The following is a 20,528-nucleotide window of genomic DNA, read 5'->3' on the forward strand; positions in this document are numbered from 1 at the left end:
TTATCAGAAAAAAAACAAATGAAAAAACTGAATTGGATCACTTCTATTATTATGTGGTCTTTGAACCGGAGTATACAGAAATTTAGAAAAACCAGGAAAATCATCAGAGTGCACATTCCATTTCTCTAAAACACTGAATCCATTAATCCCTATTTCGCTGACAAAGAGTGAGGTAATAATTCATTCTGAATATTTTTATCTGTCTATAAAGATGAATAACTAAAACTGTCGCTATCAAAAAGCTGCATTAACAATAACATCATCAATTAAAACATGCAAAGAAGAAGACATCATGAAAACAGAAACATGTTTAGGTTAAGTTATGGATGCACATAGCTTAAGAAATAATAATTTCATCGCCGTACTAACATGCAACAAAGTTTTTGAATTAGTTCAAAGGATAGCCAAAAGAAGCAGCACAGATTAACATTTTAATGAAAATCAGGGCAACCTCCTTAATTAAGTTATTATAATTCAAATATGTGTGTGGGTGTCACTCGACAATCAAGTAAAACTAGACAGCAACAGTACAGGGCTTACATGACAGTCGAGGATTAAGGGTCAAATATTCATTAATTGACTTATTTACACATTTGAATTTTTCATCATAACAAAAAATGAAACCACCAATTTTATTCTTCTCTGACAGCAAGAAAACATATGTTTTGTCTATATTTTGTCAGATTGTGCAAACTATCAGGGTTCAGAAAATACTGGGATATGTCAATACATTATTATGAATTAACTTTAATAAATTATACATATAAATATAATTAAATATGAACATAATATAATAATGATAATGAATAATGATTATTAATAAAAATAGTAATAAAGGTATATTTTTTGTGTATTATTATGATACAACTGAATTACAATCAGCTGGTCTACTATATGGTAATTTCCTGTCAAATAGAAATAATACATGTAGATATTTATTATAGTAAATAATAAATAATTAAAATTAAACAATACACATATAAGAAATAAGTATTTTTGCCAGGAAAATGGCTGTATTCAGTTTTGAAGATTATGGTTTTGTTGATATCTGTATACAATGACGATCATTACTGAGAGTATAAGAAAATGACAACTACAACCTAAAGTTAATTTTTAAATATTGTATTGATCGTTTTATTAAACTGATCAGAAAACACTGTTTTCAGATCTGTTAAAAAGACAGAAGATACTGAAAAGAAACTTGATAAGAAGTTACAAAGATAGAAGTTAGATCAGTTAAAAATATTGATTTTGGACCAGTTAAGCATTCATAAAGAAAGACGGCAAAGAAATTTAGGAGATGTCTATATATTATTTTTAGATAAAAAGAAATAGAATCAACAAACACTTTTAATAATCAACATAAATATAAATAATAATAAATACAAATAATCAACATACATTATCACTTAACGAGATAAAACAAAAATAGGTGATATCAAAACCACCAAAAAAATAATTTCATTGTAAGTGTTAGTGAATCTCCTTACTACAAACGGGGGATTTTGTTATTTTTTTATAACAGAATGATATAAAAAAAAGATGTATAATACAAACTCCTGAAAAATACTCACAGTGTGAAGGTATTCCTCAAAAAAACAATTAGTCCCAAATCAAAAAAAAAAATTTGATATAAAAAAATTATATAAAAAATTAATTATATTATAAATGATATTTATATAAAAATTTGATATATAAAGAAACTAAATACTATCTTCTACTCTCAAACTTCTCAAAAACACAATTCTTTGCTTCAAACATACAGAAAAGGTATTTAACAAGTAATGCAAAAACTTGAAAAACAATATAAAAATTCACTCACCAAAGGGCTGTTTCAAAATATAACAAACCGATTTAGAAAAAACAAATAAGCTGTTCAATAGTTAACAGCAATATCTATTTAAGGTAAAATTATTTTATAATTGAAACAGCCCATGAATGTGAATTTTACAAGATATCTCTAAAGTAAAGACTGTTCCTTAAAGGGTGGCGAACCTGTATCATTCATGGCCATGCTGTGTACACATTGCATTGTTGTTTGTAAGTTGTTGCATATTATTGACACCTATTATGGCATGATAAGTAATGAACCTAACAAGAGTCTCCTAGTACACCTTTGATTGAAATGAACAAACTGTTGCACACTCATACAGACCAATTTCTTGACACTTAATTTGCTCTATGAAAAAATACTTAGGAAATGCACACTTATTAGTTTAAGGATTAACAAAGTAGTTTTTAGCTGGAAATTATAGCATGTTCATGATTTAATACTAGCATCAGCAGAAATTTTCAAATTAAGTAGATCTGCCCCAAATGAGTAATGTATTTACAAAGTGTGCCTGTAGCATAAGCCCTCTAGGAAAATGTCTACACTTCCTATCTAAACTGAGAATATTAATGTTGCAAAGTTAGGAGAACTTAAAAAATAATAATAAATCATAATCAAACATGAGAAACAAAACTTCTAAACAAATAAATTTTAATTTAGAATGTAAGCAAACCTTTATTTTTATGCCTTATAGGTAAAAGTTTAGGAAGCTCTAGTGCTTTAATAATTCTTTTAACATCTTGTAATCTTTCTTTAACTTTATCTTGATGTGCAGTTAAATGGGATGTTATAAATAGGAATGTAGTACCAAACAAGGAAAACCCAATAGCAACAGCTCCTTTTGTTCTGAATGCTGTACCTGGTCGAACACTAAAGCTTGCTTCTTCAGCGACTGTGAAAGCAAAAAAAGATTTTTTTAAATTAATTGATCAGTAAAAAAATTAATAAATAAACATTTGAAAAGGCATGAAAAATCTGACAAATAAATGTAGTTTTATGTGCTAGAACGCCAACAGGATACTATACAATTATGTGAAATCTCAAATGACTTATTTTGTTGGCTTTTGGTGAATTGAACTGACTTAATCTGGACTTTTAGGTAATCCACAGTTGTAAAAATCTAACTTCAAAAAATTTTCATTAACCTGCCGTTACTTGACGTGGAGCACCATGCTCACATTAATATTATTTTCTTTATGCTTATGGTAGATTCTTGGAATGCCGTCTACCTGCCTATGCAAGTGTTTGGACTGCAATAAACAAGTGTTGCATTTCTGGCTTGTGGGAAATTCCCAATAATCAATTATTTTTATAAGTACTGCGTCAGAGTGAGAGTGGCACTCACATGTTGAGTATCTGTGCTAGCATTTTGTCCGCATTCTTCCTCCGATTTTTATTAGAATTTCATTAGTTTCATTCTGATTTTCTCATTTTCTTAAAAAATGTTATCTTGTGTTTAATTTATAAAAAATGTGTTAATTTTATTACAATGGACCAGGAACAGCAAATAATCGCATGGTTAGATGAATTTGAAGATGAGGAGTGTGAAAATCGGTTATTAGCTAATAGGCAGAATGAACTTGATTTGGATGCATTTGATATTGATGAACTACATGACAGTGAAAGTGAGCAGTCACCTGACAAAGATGATCCATTACAACAAGGAATCACAACAATTTTACAACTTGGAATGGTCAGCACAAATTAAGACCACAAAGAAATATTATCAACCACCCTCCAGGAGTCAAATCAATCGCTAGAAATATGAGGACAACATACAAGGTACAAAAACTATTTTTTCCAGATTTTCTAATTTATGAAATAACCTGTCATACACACAGTCAAGTGAGAATTATCCAACAAAATTATAGTAGACAGCCCGACATGATTGAAACTAATTCCAATGAAATGAGGGCTCTTATAGGGCTACTTAATATGGAGTGCGGAAGTCTTTACACTAGAATGTAAAAGACTATCAGATACAAAAAATGGTTGTAAAATAAGGATGGAATGGAATTTTATCAATATTATTTTTTATTCCTAGGGGATTTGATGATGCTGATTCATGTAGGAAGATTAGGTGTATTATTACCATTATTAATAGAATAATGGGTGACTGATGGAATGGCCCCTGAATACCTTCTGATGAGCTACAATAGATATTGTTACTGAGAGCCCTTTGATTTGATCATGCCACTACCAAAGAAATGAGGAAAGCTTACAACAAATTTGCACCAATTTGGGAAGTTTTTGAAGGCTTTGTAGTGCATTGTCTAGAAAATTATAGTGTTGGGGAATATAACACAGTGGATGAGATGCTTGAGGCTTCCACGTAGAAGTGCCCTTTCACACAATTTATGCTGAAAACACCTGCAAAGATGGTATAAAAATGTTCACAATGGTAGATGCAAGACTTTTTTATACAGCTAAATTGGAGGTTTATTGTGGTACCCAACCTGATGGCCCCTTTTCTCTCAAAAACAGACCGTGCTGTCATGAATAAAATGGCTCAGCCCAAAAAAGGTGTGGCAGAAATGTTATGATGGACAATTGGTTTTCATCAATCCTACTTGTGAATGAAATGGTTCAAGAACAAAATTCTGTTGTAGCTATTGTACAGAAAAACAAAAGAGAATTTCCACCAGAAATTGTAAACAATAGACCATGACCAGAACAAAGTAGTTTGTCAGCATTGGAGAAAGCTCAATGTTGATGTCCTATGAACCTAAAAGGTATCGTAATATTATTCTAATTTTGAGCACGGATGATTCAGATGAAACTACAGGTGATCTAAATAAGCCAAGTGTCACAACTTTTTACAAACTCACAAATGGAGGAGTTGATATGTGGACAGATTGAAATCCAAGTATAGTGTTGCTTGAATTTCTTTTTGGTGGCCTCTCTTATTCTTTTATTTTTTGCTTGATATTGAAGCTATCAACACCCAAATAATACCCTGTGCTAATATGACAGAACGAATTACTCGAAGACAATTTTTTAAGACTTTATCATTCAATCTCACAAAAGTACATATGACTCAGAGCAATGGCCAACACAATGACCTGTGAGTCAGAATCAGGAAATACCTTTGTTTACAACCTGTGGATCAGCAACATTCAGAGGCAGTAAGAAATCAGATCAGAGCTAAATGTGCTTTTTGCCAAAAAAGGAAAACAGAAAAACAACATTTAGGTGTTGTAAATGTGAGCTGCCACTCTGTGGAGAGCATACTGTCACAATTTGCAATTCTTAAAAGAACAGTTTGTAAAGAGAAATAATGAGACACAATCAAATTTAATATTTTATTATTGAAATTTATTTATAACCCAATCACTTTGTTTCATTTTCATTTCTATTGTAAATTCTACTTTGAGTGTAGCATATCAAATTTCTCTTTATCATTTTGGATTATTTCTTTCTCATAAGTAAAAGCCGAATAATAAATAATTAGTAATAAAGAAGGCTAGTAATAATAAATAAAATTAAATAATAAATATTTAGCAATAGTGTAATATGTTTTTATTATGTAGACAATTTATTACAGTAATATGTAAATATAATCTGTATTAATGTAAGGGAATTACACTTTGTAAACCATTTTGTTCATTTTAAATAAACAAATAATCTGTTAATAAAAAGTAAAAAATAAAAACTGAGCATGGGCATAAACAAGTAAAAATACAAAATTAAACATGGGTAAATAAACAAAAATCTATGTGTGAGCATGGTACTCACATGTTGAGTAATGGCATTACTCTTGCAGGGGTGAGTAATGACAGGTTAAAGTTAATAGTACAATTACTTTCTCCTTACTTGTAAAATTTTATTTAAAATAAATGCCAGTATACAATTATGTACAAAATTTTAAATTGTCATATAAAATTTTTTAAAAGTTTATAATGAAACAGAATACATTCTTAACTGTATATTTTCAATAAAAATAATCAGTACTGTTTTCATTGTTCAATTTGACAAATTACTTATTGCCTACATTTTATTCTTCTGAATAATTATATGAGAATTATGATGGTAACTCAAATTAAATTTATTGTAAAGCAATGATCGTCCCAATAATACTTCTCTTTTAGTAAAATTAAAAAAAATTTTTTTATCAACGACGATACATTTGCATATTTTGAAGATGTTCATAACTAGTTTTCATTCAATGTGATTTAATTAGGTCATTCAAGTACAGCAGTACTATCTAAAATTATCTTTCAGTTGAAGATAATCAATTCAAAATTAAATCAGCATTTATAATTTACTAGCGACATAAAAACGAATTACATGTAAATTCAGAATATTTTATCAACATTAACCCCTTACCAGTTTCTTTTTTTTTTACAGAAATGAATGTTATCTTGTTCAATTTTTTTTTATAATGCAACTATTTTGATTAATAATGACCTAATAAGTAATTTAAAAACAATTTTTTTTTGCATGGAAAATGTATTTTATTTCATACACATACAAACATATGCAATATTTTCAGAATTTCATTCACATGTATATACAAAATATTTACACAAATAGCATTAATTTTACCTACACACAAAATATTTACATAATTACACACTTACACACTTATATACTGATATATTTATAGAATTTCACAATATAATAAGAGATATAATGCTCAAAATTGGACTAAACAAACTCGCTATTACAGCAAGTAAGCCAATTACAATCAAATACATATGTATTAAAACTAACAACTAGCATTATCTATTTTTGCAGAATACTACTAAAAAAAAAAAAAAAAAACTATGTAAAACAATGAATGGAATATTATGACAGAGAACGAGTTAAAATCGGACAAAAAATTGACGGAATATTCTGACAAAGGTCATAATAATGGTTCATTGCCTACATAAAGAGTATTCTGTCAAAGACAAGTAAGGGATTAACAATAATCTTCACATTACTTGTTAAGTTAAAGCATTTCCTTAACATCGCTATCTGTTGTTATTAGAGCCAATGTTACTGCCAATAGTAATGTACTCATTTAGAAATGTTTTAACATTTAATACATGCAATATGTCTCTAAACATATACATGCTGCATTCACATTTGGACTTTTTTTTCTACCTAACCCTGGGAATGTAAGTGATAAATATGGTAAACACTTTCACCAGAATATGTCAATGATGGAAACATGTTACCAGGAAAAATGCAGTCCAAATATTCTTTTCAATTACTGAAGGAGACTGAAAAATTGCAAACCATGATTTTGACAAGGGATAAATTGGAAAAAATACACTGAGAAACCCTTGACCACCCTCCCTACAGTCTACCTGTGACTATTTTTCATTTGCGCCCTTGAAAGAATCACTTGGAGGGTAACAATTCGAAAACAATGAAAATGTTGAGGAGTGCATGCACAATGGTTGACGACTTGTTCTCAAACTTTTTATAGGAAGGAATATTCCTATATATAGCAAGGAATATTCAAGCTTTCAAATCGTTGGAAAAATTGTGTACATCATGCAGGAAATTATATAGAGAAATGACGAAGGTATGAAATGAATATACTATTAATAAATAAATTTATAAAAAAAAATTATCATTTAAAATATCAGAGTAATATTGTTTTTATAAATAAAATTTTTTTAAATTTAATTTGCAACTGGTTCCAATTGCAGGACTTCAAGTTAGAATCTACTAAAAACACAATGCAAGGACAATAAAGTCCTTTCATTATTTGATAATATTTTTTTTCTTATTTGGCACAACAACTTGATGAGCTTCTGCACTATGAACCTTTAAGCCAACCTGTCCTATGTTTACCTCTTCAGCTCCTCACTACTATTTTCACAGTTATCTATCTGAACTTCATTGATACATCTCTTAGTCAAATTTTCCTTTTCTTTTATAGTTACTCTGTTAACAAATAAGTTCAAGAAGCTTATTTTCTTTGCAAATTCCTTACACCTTTCTAACCACAATATTTCCTAAAATAAGTAAAGTTATAAACAATAATGTCAACTTTTTTGCCAGTCCAGGTGGTGTAGTAATTAACGTAGTGTTTAGCATGTTCACTAAGGTATCTGTCTTTAACCTATCATTTCATCTATGTAATCTTTATAGTAAAGAGAATATTAAAAATAAATGTCTGCAATACACTTCAAATAAACAACCAGTATGTTATAGACCTAGTACTATGAAATTCATTACTGTATAACTAGAACCATCAAGAATGTTTTTAAATTCTTAATTCTAAGTAGTACTAAATACATTTAAAAATATAATTGTAAACATAACATTCTACACAAATAATACACAGTTAAACTATATGGATTAAAAATATTTTTGAATAAATTATTAATTTTGGATATACACACTACATAACAAACATACCTGAGCAAAACCATAAAAGATCTCGGCGAATATAAACAGCTAAGTGTAAAGTTCCAAGTACTGCAGAATGGAATAAAACATGTGATGGTCCCAGAGTTTCTTGTAAACTTACTTCCCATTGAAACCTTAAAATGAAATAAATATATAAAGTAGATTGCATGTTTTGTAAATAGAAAAAACCTCACAAACAATATACTCAACAAGAGAATACAGAGCGAGTCAAAAGTATGGAAACCTCTGAACAACTTTAAAACTGTTCCAGTTAGAATACTGTAATTTTCAGGATAGGTATCTATCAACTACTTTACTTTTTGACAAAGTAATAGAGTTTCAACACCTTCTTGGGGAGATAGCCCAGGGGTTGTAATTTAAATATTTTAAATGGCAGCAAACCTAGTGTAATACATAATTTTAAAGGTTTCTTTAAGACAAGAAAAATAACATAAATAAAAAGTTTGTACGATGCCTGTAACTTAAATGGCGGCAGAATAAAGTTGGATTTTGAAAAAAATATATTGATAATTAGAGGAACTGTTATCGCAAATAAAATAATTTATAACAGTTTGATTAAATGGGTCTTAACGAATAAATTTATTTTTTAAAAAAATTATTAAGCATAAGTTATTTACATACATTTCATTTTAATAAATGTTCAAAATGTCTTTTTGTCGTTTGAAATGTGCCAGTTGGTTGTAAAAGAATGATACTACATTATTCAATGATTTCCTAGTGATATTTTGTGCTGATTCTCAAATTCTATTTTTTAAATCATCAATATCTTGGGGCTTATTATGATAAAAAATACTTTTTAAGTGGCCCCATACATTTACTTTGACTAGATACTGTGTTTGTGTCTCACAATACTAGTGTGAATTAATATCAGTCCAGTATCGATAATTGTGGTGATTTACATTGCCATTTAAAAAAATTTGGTCTCATCACTAAAAACTATGTTCTTTAATAAATTACGATTTGCACAAATACTGTTCATCATAATTTTGGAAGAACTCAACTCTTTGATTGTAATCATCTTTATTAAGTCCTTGCACCAGACAAATTTTAAAGGGTTTGAAGTTTTCACTTTTTAATGTTCAAATCGCTGAACTTTGGCTAATATGTTCTCATGCTGCTGTTTGAGTTAAGGAATAAGGATTGTCAATAAATTTGTTATTAATTATTTGTTGCAGATTTAAGCCTCTGGTTTTCCCCTATTATTAATCCTCCCTGTTTCTTCAAATTATTTGATGGTTTTTGACATTGTACCTTTTGAAATAGAGTTACAATTATTTAATACTGCATTGAAAAATTCACAAACTTCATTATATGACCTAACTCTATCACCAAAGCCCCTCCCTCATTATTAAAAGTGGAACCTCTCTAGTTCACAAAATGACATGTTGATAGCAATATTAGCAGGTAGCACAGAAAAAATTAATTCATAAAAGAACAATTACAAAAAAAGTTAAAAAAAAAAAATGTAAATAGCAAAGAGTGGCTTACATGTATGGTAAAAGTAGAAAAAATCAATTAGCCAACTGATCAAAATAAATTCTTATAAGACACTTAACAGTGCAGTATTAAAAGCACTCAAGAGAATATATACAACAATGATTTATGCTTCATTTTTGCAACAATGGTAAGACACCACCAATGATCAGCTGATCAGAATGATTAGGTGACAATATTTTTATTTATTTACTAATTAAATTTAAACAAAAACAATTTTTTTTGTTAAAAAATTAAAATTCAATTTAACTTTTAAAAGAAATTTTAATTTAATTCAGTTTAATCTCTTTTTATTTAATTTTATTATTTGAACTTACTAAATTTATTAATTTTCAAAAATACAAACTTTATCTGGCCACCATTTTGAGTATAAACATCGTACCAACTTTTTATTTATACAATTTTTCTTGTCTTAAAAAGACCTTTAAAATGATCTATCGTTCAAAGATGTAACCATTAAAAATATTTGAGTTACAACCCCTGAGCCATCCCCAAGGAGGGGTTGAAATTCTATTTCTCATCAAAAGGTAAAGTAGTTGAACGACACGTTATTCTGAAAGTTAGGATATTCTATCTGGAACGGTTTTTAAGTTATTTCCATACTTTTGACTTGCTCTGTATTTGCAATTTTATTAACTAGATTTTATAATCTAAATAATAGTATAATATAGTAATGGTTGATCAATAAACCAAATAACATAAAACAAAAACATAAGTACACAACTTGATTATATAAAATAAAATGTTACAACTGTAATCATATGTAAAAAATTTTGGAAAATCCAATAATTATTCAGTAAAATACTTTCACAAAATCTTACAAAGAAAGAGGAATGGATAGATTGACATTTATAGTAAAAAATAAAAAAACTATCTGAAATAACAATGAAATAATGATTAAAAGCATAGAGAAAATGGTATTGCTAAAACGAAAATGTTAAACAAAAACTGTTTAAGGTTTAGGGTTTAGAATCTGCAAACAAACATCCAAAATTATTAGAACAAATAAAAGAAAATATAAAAAAATCAATTTGAATAAATCGAATAGGATTTTATGAAAACAGAGGATTTTTACACAACCTTCAAGAAAAAATTTATCAAACACCCAGCCTTTGCTTAAGAATAAATAAGGAAAATTAGGCCTTCACAACAAAGACAATTGCAAAATTCTAACAAGATATTTTGAAAAACAATTAAGCTGTTAAGAACATGAGGAAAGATTCCGACTCCAAAATCAAACACCACAAACTAAAATCTCTCAACTCCTAATAAAATATAAACAGATGAAATCATTCAGAAATTAAAGAACATGACATCAGGTGAAAACCTGATGGTACAGATTTTTTAGAATGAATCAGTAAAACAACCAAGAGAAGAACTGAAGAACAGTCTCTAAGAGATATGGAAAACTGAGAAAAATTCCACAAGATTGGAAAAACGTACTATTGCAGCCACTATACAATTCTCATAAGAATTCAAAATTAAAACAAGATACGACACGGTAAAAGTTTATCACCAACTCTTTTTAATTGTATCCACAGCAAGTAATAAAAGAATGGGAAAAGAGGATGAAAGAAATTCAGACATGCCAACAAATAAAATTGGGTCCGATATTGAAAGGAATTGGAACTAACTACCTAGCCTTTGCTGATGATATTGCAATGTTCTTAGAGAATCTCAAAACAATAGCAGAAACAGTAGGAAGAAAATCACCTAAAAGAAATCGCAGAGAAAGCAGAGTTTAAAGACAAAATGCATGAGATATGTAAAAGATTCTCATAAGTCTTTGTTGAATACCGTCAAATAAAAATTGAGTGAAGTCAAAGATTTATTGACTGTTGATTTTTAAATATTTTGAAAAAATATGAAAAATCAATAAACTTAAATATCTGGAAGAAATAATCCAAATTAATGGTTTAGAAAAAAGCCAATCAAACAAAAATGAGAAAAATGGAATTTGCTTACCAGGTAATAACAAAAATTTACAACAAAAGAAATATCAAGGATAATTTCATTGTGATGACTAACAACAAACTAAGTTGTTATAAAAAATCTGGTTTTACCAATTTTTTTTACAATTACTTGAAAAAATAAAGTGATAACTTTTAAAAGAAAAAAAAAAATGTGTTTTTTACCATGTTTTTAAAAGTAAAATACATCATAATTTTATGTAACTTGAGAATTAACTTCTATTACTTTTGGTGATTTAATTAATCTAAGTATTTCCTATCAAATACAAACAAAGAATTCCGCTTTAAAACAAAAAATTGGAAAACAAGAAAGCGCTTAAAGAACATTAAAAAAAAATTTTAATGACAAAAACATCTGTCAAAAATTTTGAAGTGTTTATTTGTTTTAACACTGATTACCTATTAGACTGAACAGCTTTTAAAGATTAGAATGTAAAAAAAAAACAATAAAAAAAATTCTTATTTTTTTTTCTTGATCAAAATTCACTACAGAAACTTAAAGCTTGTGTGTAGGAATATGAAATGTAATTTTTGTAGTGTATGAAAAATGCCATGCCTGGCCGGGATTCAAACCCAGGACCTACAGATGAAATGCTGAGATGCTACCATTTGTGCCACAGAGGCCAACATTTTTAAAAAGCTGTAAAAATTCAATAACGTGAAGGAGCCAACCTGCCTGTGACACAGCTCAGTTTTAAAAATATTACATTTAAAACATTCTTTTATAACAATTAAATATCTAACCTTTTAGAAACTTCCCAAACAAAAAAAAAAACATTTTTCTACTTTGGTTCCTTAACTTACTTTCTATCACAAACATCATACCAGTAAGAATGGGAATAATAAAAGAAAATTACATTAATAGACACTAAACAAGTATACACACAACATAACTCGGTGCAAGAAGAGTGATAAACTGGAAAAGATAAATTGCTCCATATTATTGGTAAAGATAAATCTATGTTCATAACATATTGAATTTTCATAGTAAACTAAAGATTTATATCTTAGTTTATAATGATTTAGTTTAATTTAGTTTACAATGCTTCATCTCTCCTTTTAGAATGATTTGACCAATTTATCAGCAAAAATTGATCTATTGAAAATTCAAACGATCTGAGAGTTTTACTGTTTGGTATTAGTGTGTATCAGATGTGTGTGGAAACACGTGTAGGATGTTTACTTTTCAGAGTTACAGGCACCAGGCTCTGTTGTCTCTAGTCTTTCCTCAATTGGAGTTGTAGTACTTTCATCAGCTGAATCCAATTCATACAATATTTTTGAATTCTCATCACCGTTGACTCAAGTTCATATAAATCTTTAACAGTTTGTTAAAGATGCCCATTTTACTATCCTTACTTACTCTTTTTCTGGTCCAGCCTGAGCTGAGGTGTAATGTCGTCGGTTCTAAACAACATTATCAAATCTAAGTACCACAAGCTTAGGAGCATATACATCCCTGTGCCCGCATCCCTTCTTTTCAAGTCTTCCATTTTTTTAAAATTCTTTGCGATAGGAAAATATCATTCGCTACAATCAATAAATTTTTAGTATGAGTTAATTTTAAAAATTCTATTTGTATAATCTCAATTAATTGGAAGCCTTTAGTATATTTCTAAACTTACAAATTCTTTCAACACTATTTCCCTCAAATAGATTTTTAACTACTGACAAAATATAAAAAAAACCAAAAACTGAAATAAAATAAAAGAATACCAAATATAAAACAATATGATGTGGTACAAATAAACAGCAACGTACAATAAAATTAAAAAAAAAATAATGTAAAATATCAATCTGAAAAGTAAAGTAATGTGACAGCTGTAACTGGGGTAGAATATACTTTAAGGATTTATCTGTACATGTGTGACAACTTATTAATTGGTAAGAGAAATCTTACCAATTGAATATCAATGAAAAATCACTCATATTTTTTGCTCAACAACACTAACCTACAATTTTTTTTTAACTGTGGCAGATAAATCATTGAGATTGCTTCATAAATCTTTACATCTGTATTCATACATCAATATTTCTTTTCAACAAATAAATTGGTCATCTCTATAATTGCTCATAGAACACTAAGGAGCAGATTTTTCTTTACATATCAATAAATTGGCCAATGGGGAGATAAATCTTTCAGCGAGCACCATGCCATTAATAAAATATATATCTAAATTTAAAAATTAAATAATTATTTGTTGTAATTAATTCTAATATCCATTTTTTATATAATTATAATAATATTACAATAAAAAAAGTATTTTATACTTAAATTTGCAAATAAAAAAGGAAAACCAAAAAAAAAGCAAACAAAAAGAATATAAAAGATACAAATAAAATCAGTTTTATCAAAACAAATATAAAATTCTGATTCAGTCCTTTGAATGAAGTAGTCTCATTTACACATCATGTATTCATAATTGTTACATGTGTATCAACAAATGAGATGAGAAATCACGTAATTTTTTTTTTATAAAACCAAACAGCAGTTAATTTTTTTTTAAATGTTCATAGTATAATTTTACATCATGAATATTTTATAAATTTTAAAACACATGATTATAATAACAATCAAAATTATTCTGTTATGTATTTAATTAATTCGGTTTTAAAACAATTCTGAATAGATAAAATAAGACATAATTTTAAATAAAATAAAAAAAAATGGAATTCAATTATTACAAGTGTTAATTTTTTAAGTGCATTTTCTCAGTAATGTCTAAATAAATATAAATCACAAATTAACTAATTACCAATTAACAAATTAACATTGACCTTCCATTTTTCAGCTGGGAAATGGAAACTAATGACAACAAAGTTAGTGACCACTACACTGTATTAAAGTAATGAAATAAAGTAAGGAAAGGTCTCTGAAAACTGATCATCTTGAAATTTCACCTTTTCTAAATTTGTACGCGTTTCAATGACGATTTAAGCATCCAGATTCATTGGGTTTTGACTGGCAAGATGGACTTCAACAACTTTCTAGGGCTATTTGTACTTTTCTGGAGAAAAATAGTTACATTAAGTGAGCTTAAAGTCTGTATTTGAGCTTATTAAATGGTTTGAAAATTATTAACAAATAATATACAGTTGAACATCTGTATAAGAAACTTCTCTTTCCCAAATTTCTCTATAGTACAAAATTTTTCTGGAAACACTGACTTTAAGGGAGTTTTCTATGTGTATATTTACTTCCACACAACAAACAAATGATATCTATATAACAATTTTTTTGGGCATAAGAGTTAAAAATTTTTTTATTTTTGTTTTATATAATTAGTTTTATCTTGCCAGCTTTTATTACGATCAATGAATGACACAGTATGCAACGTCCTTGACAACAGCGGCTATGTGACTCATTGTAAGGCAGTCTACGTTTCTTTTCCATAAAAGAGAATAGTGTATGGGTTTGTTTGTTTGTTTGTCTGTTTGATGTATGTGCCCACATTTTTATTTTGGCTGCAGAGTGGACCACATGGTGCACCAGGCAGCTGTGCACACAGCATATGAACAATTTATACTTTTTTATATGAATGATTTATCTAAAACGATTTATCTATTTATCTATTTGTGTTTTGGGGATAAAAGAGAAGAACATTGGGGTTAAAGCTGTGTTAAAAAATCACAACTAAAAAAACAGCTAAAATTGTTCAGGATTTTGAAGCTTTTTGTAGTAAACGTCTTTGTTGTTAGTATGCTAAATTCATGAAAGTTATTTAGTTATAATTCGTAAAAATGTGTAATAACATAAACCATGAAACATTTTCACGGCAGGCCACAGGGCCACCTTTTTTGTAGTGTTTACTACTGTAGTTAATATTTATAGTAGTGCATGTTTAATCTCAGGTGTAAAAGTTTATGAATTTCTAACAGATAGGCTGATCTTAGTTTTTTTTTGTTTTTTAGTTTTCATACTGTAGTATTATATTTAATTTATGTCTACAGTTGTTTATACCATCAGTATAACAAGATGCCAAAGCATAAAACTTTATCTATTCAATATAAACTAAACATTATAGAAGACATTGATAAAGATAAAAAAAAGAAAGATGTTGCCTTACGTTACAGAATAGCAGCCAGTTCATTATCAACGATTTTGTCAAATCATGAAACAATTAAAAAGCAATCTGAAGACGGTTTTATTGAATTAAAGAACAGAAAATGTTTACAGCAATACTTGTATTCAGATGTTGACAAAGCTGTTTTAAAATGGTTTGTGAGAAAAATATTCCCATATCAGGCGCTACAATAAAAGAAAAAGCACTAGAGTTTGCAGAAACTATGAGTTATGAAAACTTTGTTGCAAATACAGATTGGTTGGAAAAATTAAAAAATACACACGGAAACTCAGAAAGTCATCAGCGGTGAAAGTGCCGATGTACATGAAATAAACTGTTCATCTTGGAGATTTGAGTAAAAATTTTAGTAAACCTCTTACATCAGTAGGATAAAAATGATGTTTTTAATGCAGATGAAACAACATTATTTTTTAAGCATCTGCCAACTGAGATTCTTGCTTTAAAAAACAATAAATGTTTTGGAGGAAAAAAAGAGTCAAGAAAAGGTCACTCTCATGTTATATCAAGCACAGAAAAATGTAAGATTTTGTTAATTGGAAAAAGTAAAAACCACGTTGTTTTCAAGGTGTCAAGTCATTAGAAACGGATTACGACTTTTAATACAAAAGCGTGGATGACAAGCTATATTCATTGTAAATAACTGAAGAAGTTTGAACACAAAATAAAGAAACGAAAGAGAAAGGTTTACTTTTCATCGACAACTGCCCTCCTCACCCACGATCAATTTCAGAAAAAATTAATTCAGTTAAAGTTATGTACCTACCACCGAATATGACCTCCAAACTCCAACCCATTGATTAATATATTATAAAGAACTTGTAGGTTCACTATCGGGAACAAGTGTTGATGAAAGTGCAATTGATAATACAGTAACTCTTACAAAGGAAACACTTCAAGTACAATGAAAGACTGTATTGCAGAAGTATCAAAAGCATGGGTTAATGATGTTACTTCTGAAACAATCGTGTGATGTTTTAAGAAATTCCTCATGTTTTAAGTGAAAGTTGGAATAAAATAGAAGACAAGGCTTGTGTGACTGATGACGTAACATGACAGGACTACACTGATATTGAAGGTGGAGCTGTGGTTGCTGAATAACCCAATGACAGCGAAATTGTGATGTCCTGCAGTTCTGTGAAGCAAAAACAAAATTGGAGAAGAAGAAGATATGATGAATTCCCAGATAAACACCAGCGATTTTGTAAATCGCTAGTGTTTATTTGGGAATTCATTTCATTAATACATGCTGGAACACAACAGTAAGAAAGCGTACTGGAAGAACCTTAGAATAAAAATCTCTGGAATTAGAATCTTTTACTGAAAAAACATTTTTTAATAAAACACAACAAACTAAAATATCACAATTTTTTTTTTAAGATGATCAGTAACAATAAGTAAAACTAACCAATATGAATAATTAAAATACGAAACTTGTAATTTTTAAAAATATGCAAATTTTAGACAATTATTATTATGATACTGTGCAGTTCAATGAAGAAATAAAATTTTACAAGTTTAATATACTATGTGGATTGTGGATACCTGATACTTAGGTGTGTAATATTAGAAGTACTGTATATAGTGTATGTTTCTTTATAACAAAACTTTCCCACTGTCCCTTGATATTTCATTATGCAGAAGTTTGAGTGTATCTAGTGTATTATAAAGATAAAAAGTATAAGTGAAAGTAAAAGTATAGTATTAAAATATTAAAGCATAGCTTTGAAACGGCATTCAAAACTTTATACATGCAAGTAATTTGTTTATAAATTTTTCTTTTTTGCTTGATATTGCTGTATAAGTTTGAAGCTCGTGTGTGGGATATGAAAACAGATTTTTTTAGTGTATGAAAAATGCCATGCCTGACTGGTATTTGAACCAGGACATCTGGATGAAAGGTTAAGATGCTACCCGCTCGCCCTACAGAGGCCAGCAAATTACACATATAATGGGAACAAAATAATGTTAATAAAGAAGTAGGCTGTAAATGACACACCATAAGTGATTTGATATGTTTTAGACTGCCTGCATTAAAAAATTAAAGACAAAGGAGTTTGTAATTGATAATGCACTAAACTAATGAATTCCTTTTATCTTTAAAGTAGACTGTTTTATATATACAAAGGTCATTCAATAATTAAAGAAACAAATGACCGCAGAAAAATGATTATTTATTCAATGACACTGAAACTAATGCTAATCTTCAACATAACCCTCGGGCAAATTTAGGTACTTCTCCAATAGTAAAGAATTATTCTTTCTTATCCCAGTAGTAAAGAACTGCTCACAGTGTCAAAGTCATTCTTGTACCTCAACCTTGACCTGCTCATTGTTGCAGAACTTGGTGCCACATATAATCACTTTGAGTGGACCAAACAAACAAAAATCTGATGGAACGAGATCAGAACTGCAAAGTGAATGTGACAACACCTCCTAACTCAACTTTTGAATAGCTTCCCATGTCGTTTGAACAATATGGGGGGCAAGTGCTATCATAATGAATTACTCCTTTTTAAGAGAGAACCAAGGCAAATCCTTATTACGGGTTTTTCACTTTATTTTCTAGTGTCACAATAATATCATTATTGATGGTATGTTACTCTTCCAAATAATTGCAATAAACTGGTCCCTTACCTTCCTGAAGCATTACCTTCCACTAAAAACCGTGAAGTTCCATACAAATCTGAATTTGAGTGTCTGTGATTTTGATTAACTGCCTTGGAACCCACCAAACACATTGTGTGGTAATTCAGTTTATCATGGAAATGGAATGAATAGTGCAAAATTAGTGCAAATTAGTGGAATTAGTTGCAAAATAGTGCAAATTTTTATGTGTCTTTCCTTGCAAGTAAGATCATTAATGCAATTTTTCAGAGCATCAGTCAAAAATTCCATCGGTTTTCCACCACAATGAAAATTAAGTGACACTTATTCTACTAGATTCAAACTGCTTAACACACTTACAAAATTTTGCATGGTTTATACACCTCTTACCATACTGTTTTAATATCTGCGAGTGAATTTCCACAACCTCGAATTTACACCTTCAGAAAATAAAAATCTCAGCACAACACACTGTTCTTCTATGGTACATGTTTCAAGCTGTCATTTTGAAATTAACATAAGAGGTTACAAAAATGGGAACTCTTTTCAAAAGGCTGGTATGTAACGCATGCCCGGCTGAATGTCAAGACAGTTTCAGCTTATTCTATTTAATAGCTTTTCTGCTGCTGAAATTTATCTCTATAATTATTGTAAAACCCTCATATTATTAAGATACTGTGTTTGAACGTAGTATCATACATAATTATATAATAATCTGGTTCATTACATATTAGTTTTAAATCTTCCTATGCTTCTCTGAAGTCTCAAGGATTTACTTTAAAAATAATTAGTGTACCTTTCCGGATAACTTTCTTGAGTACCAATTGCCAAAATATCAGGTAAATGATCTAAACCTTCTGGAAGAACAAGCGCATTTAATTCCGGAGGAGGAGCCTGGAAAAAACAAAAATTTTTAAATAATTTTTATTTAAAAGTGAGAGCAGAACAATCTGAAAAGAGCAATTTTGTCTAATCCATAAATAAAGTGAATGTCAAACAAAAACAATTATTCTAAATACAAGAATGAAATGTATATACTTCATTTCACATTTGATGCAGTTGCAAACAGACACACCCACAATAAACTTTTGCATTAATATATTAAATAAATAAATATATATATATATATATATAAATAAATAAGTTCTTTTATATACATGAAAGAACTAGTCAGTCAGGGTTCAATTCACTTGCCCTACCATCTATCCAGGGGTCTCTGCCCCCTGACCCCCCGTTGAGTTCATTAACCTCATAGTTGTGAGAGACTTTCGCATTTATATGCTCGTTCAACCTCCAGGTCCTGTTCTCTTTTATGTTTGGTTTCTTATTCTTATGAAACCTGGCTATGCTTAGCTTGATCATCATCCTAGATTTGATCTCTCCTTAGAGGGTACAATGAAAAAGATTGAAAAAACTACATGGAAGGAAGAAGAAGAAAAAGAAGAAGAAAAATGATTACTGAAAGGGGATGTTACATACAAAAAAAAATGAGATGAAACACTAAAGAAAAAAGTATACAGACTTTACAAAAACTTTAAAAAGAACTAAATTACAAAAAAAATAGAATAGTAGTAACTTTAGCAGTGAATATGACATATTTTACAGATATTAATTAAAGAAAATTGAATTAGTCATTTTACTTCATTATATTTCTGTTGCCAAGGTGACAGAAACATAATGGAGTAAAAGGATTAATTTCTGTTTCTTTAATTATTATCTTTAATTCACAACTTCACTCCCAAGGGAGCTATCATGAATGTATCCTGAAAATGTTAAAGCAATCGGTTGGTTGATTTTCATGTGATGCTGTTGCAAACAAAAAAACAATCTTTCACATTTATATAAAAGAATACATTAACAAAGTAATTCAAATGTGAACTCTTCATATCTAGTCTGTGACTATTTGTGAATTAGCATGTTTGTTTAGATCAAGTATCATTTATTTTGGAGAATTTTTTTTTAATGTTTTGTTATAGAGAGTAGAATGATCCAAGGGACAATTAAAAAAAAATTATTTCATACAATTACAAAGTTTAATGTATCAAATTAAAAAGTAATTTATACAGTTTTACTTAAAATATTCCACATTTTACTTGAAGATTATGTTGTCCAAATATTTCCTTGTTTTTCCTCTCACACTTCTTTCTAAAATCTTTCATTGCTCATGAAACTGTT

At 28.9% G+C, this 20,528-nt stretch overlaps 1 protein-coding gene across 1 annotated transcript in view; it reads right to left on the reverse strand.

The window, feature by feature from the left end:
- INPP5E (Inositol-3-phosphate synthase) overlaps positions 1–20,528 on the reverse strand; it is a 77,054-nt gene that overhangs the window by 23,206 nt on the left and 33,320 nt on the right. The window contains exons 4-6 of the mRNA XM_075375001.1: positions 19,150–19,247; positions 8,189–8,313; positions 2,505–2,723 (exon numbers count right to left, since the gene is read on the reverse strand). Coding sequence (XP_075231116.1) covers positions 2,505–2,723; positions 8,189–8,313; positions 19,150–19,247 — 442 coding nt within the window. The remainder of the gene's footprint in view (positions 1–2,504; positions 2,724–8,188; positions 8,314–19,149; positions 19,248–20,528) is intronic.

The sequence above is a fragment of the Lycorma delicatula genome, chromosome 9 (assembly GCF_047948215.1).
Source record: "Lycorma delicatula isolate Av1 chromosome 9, ASM4794821v1, whole genome shotgun sequence".
Lineage (NCBI taxonomy): Eukaryota > Metazoa > Arthropoda > Insecta > Hemiptera > Fulgoridae > Lycorma > Lycorma delicatula.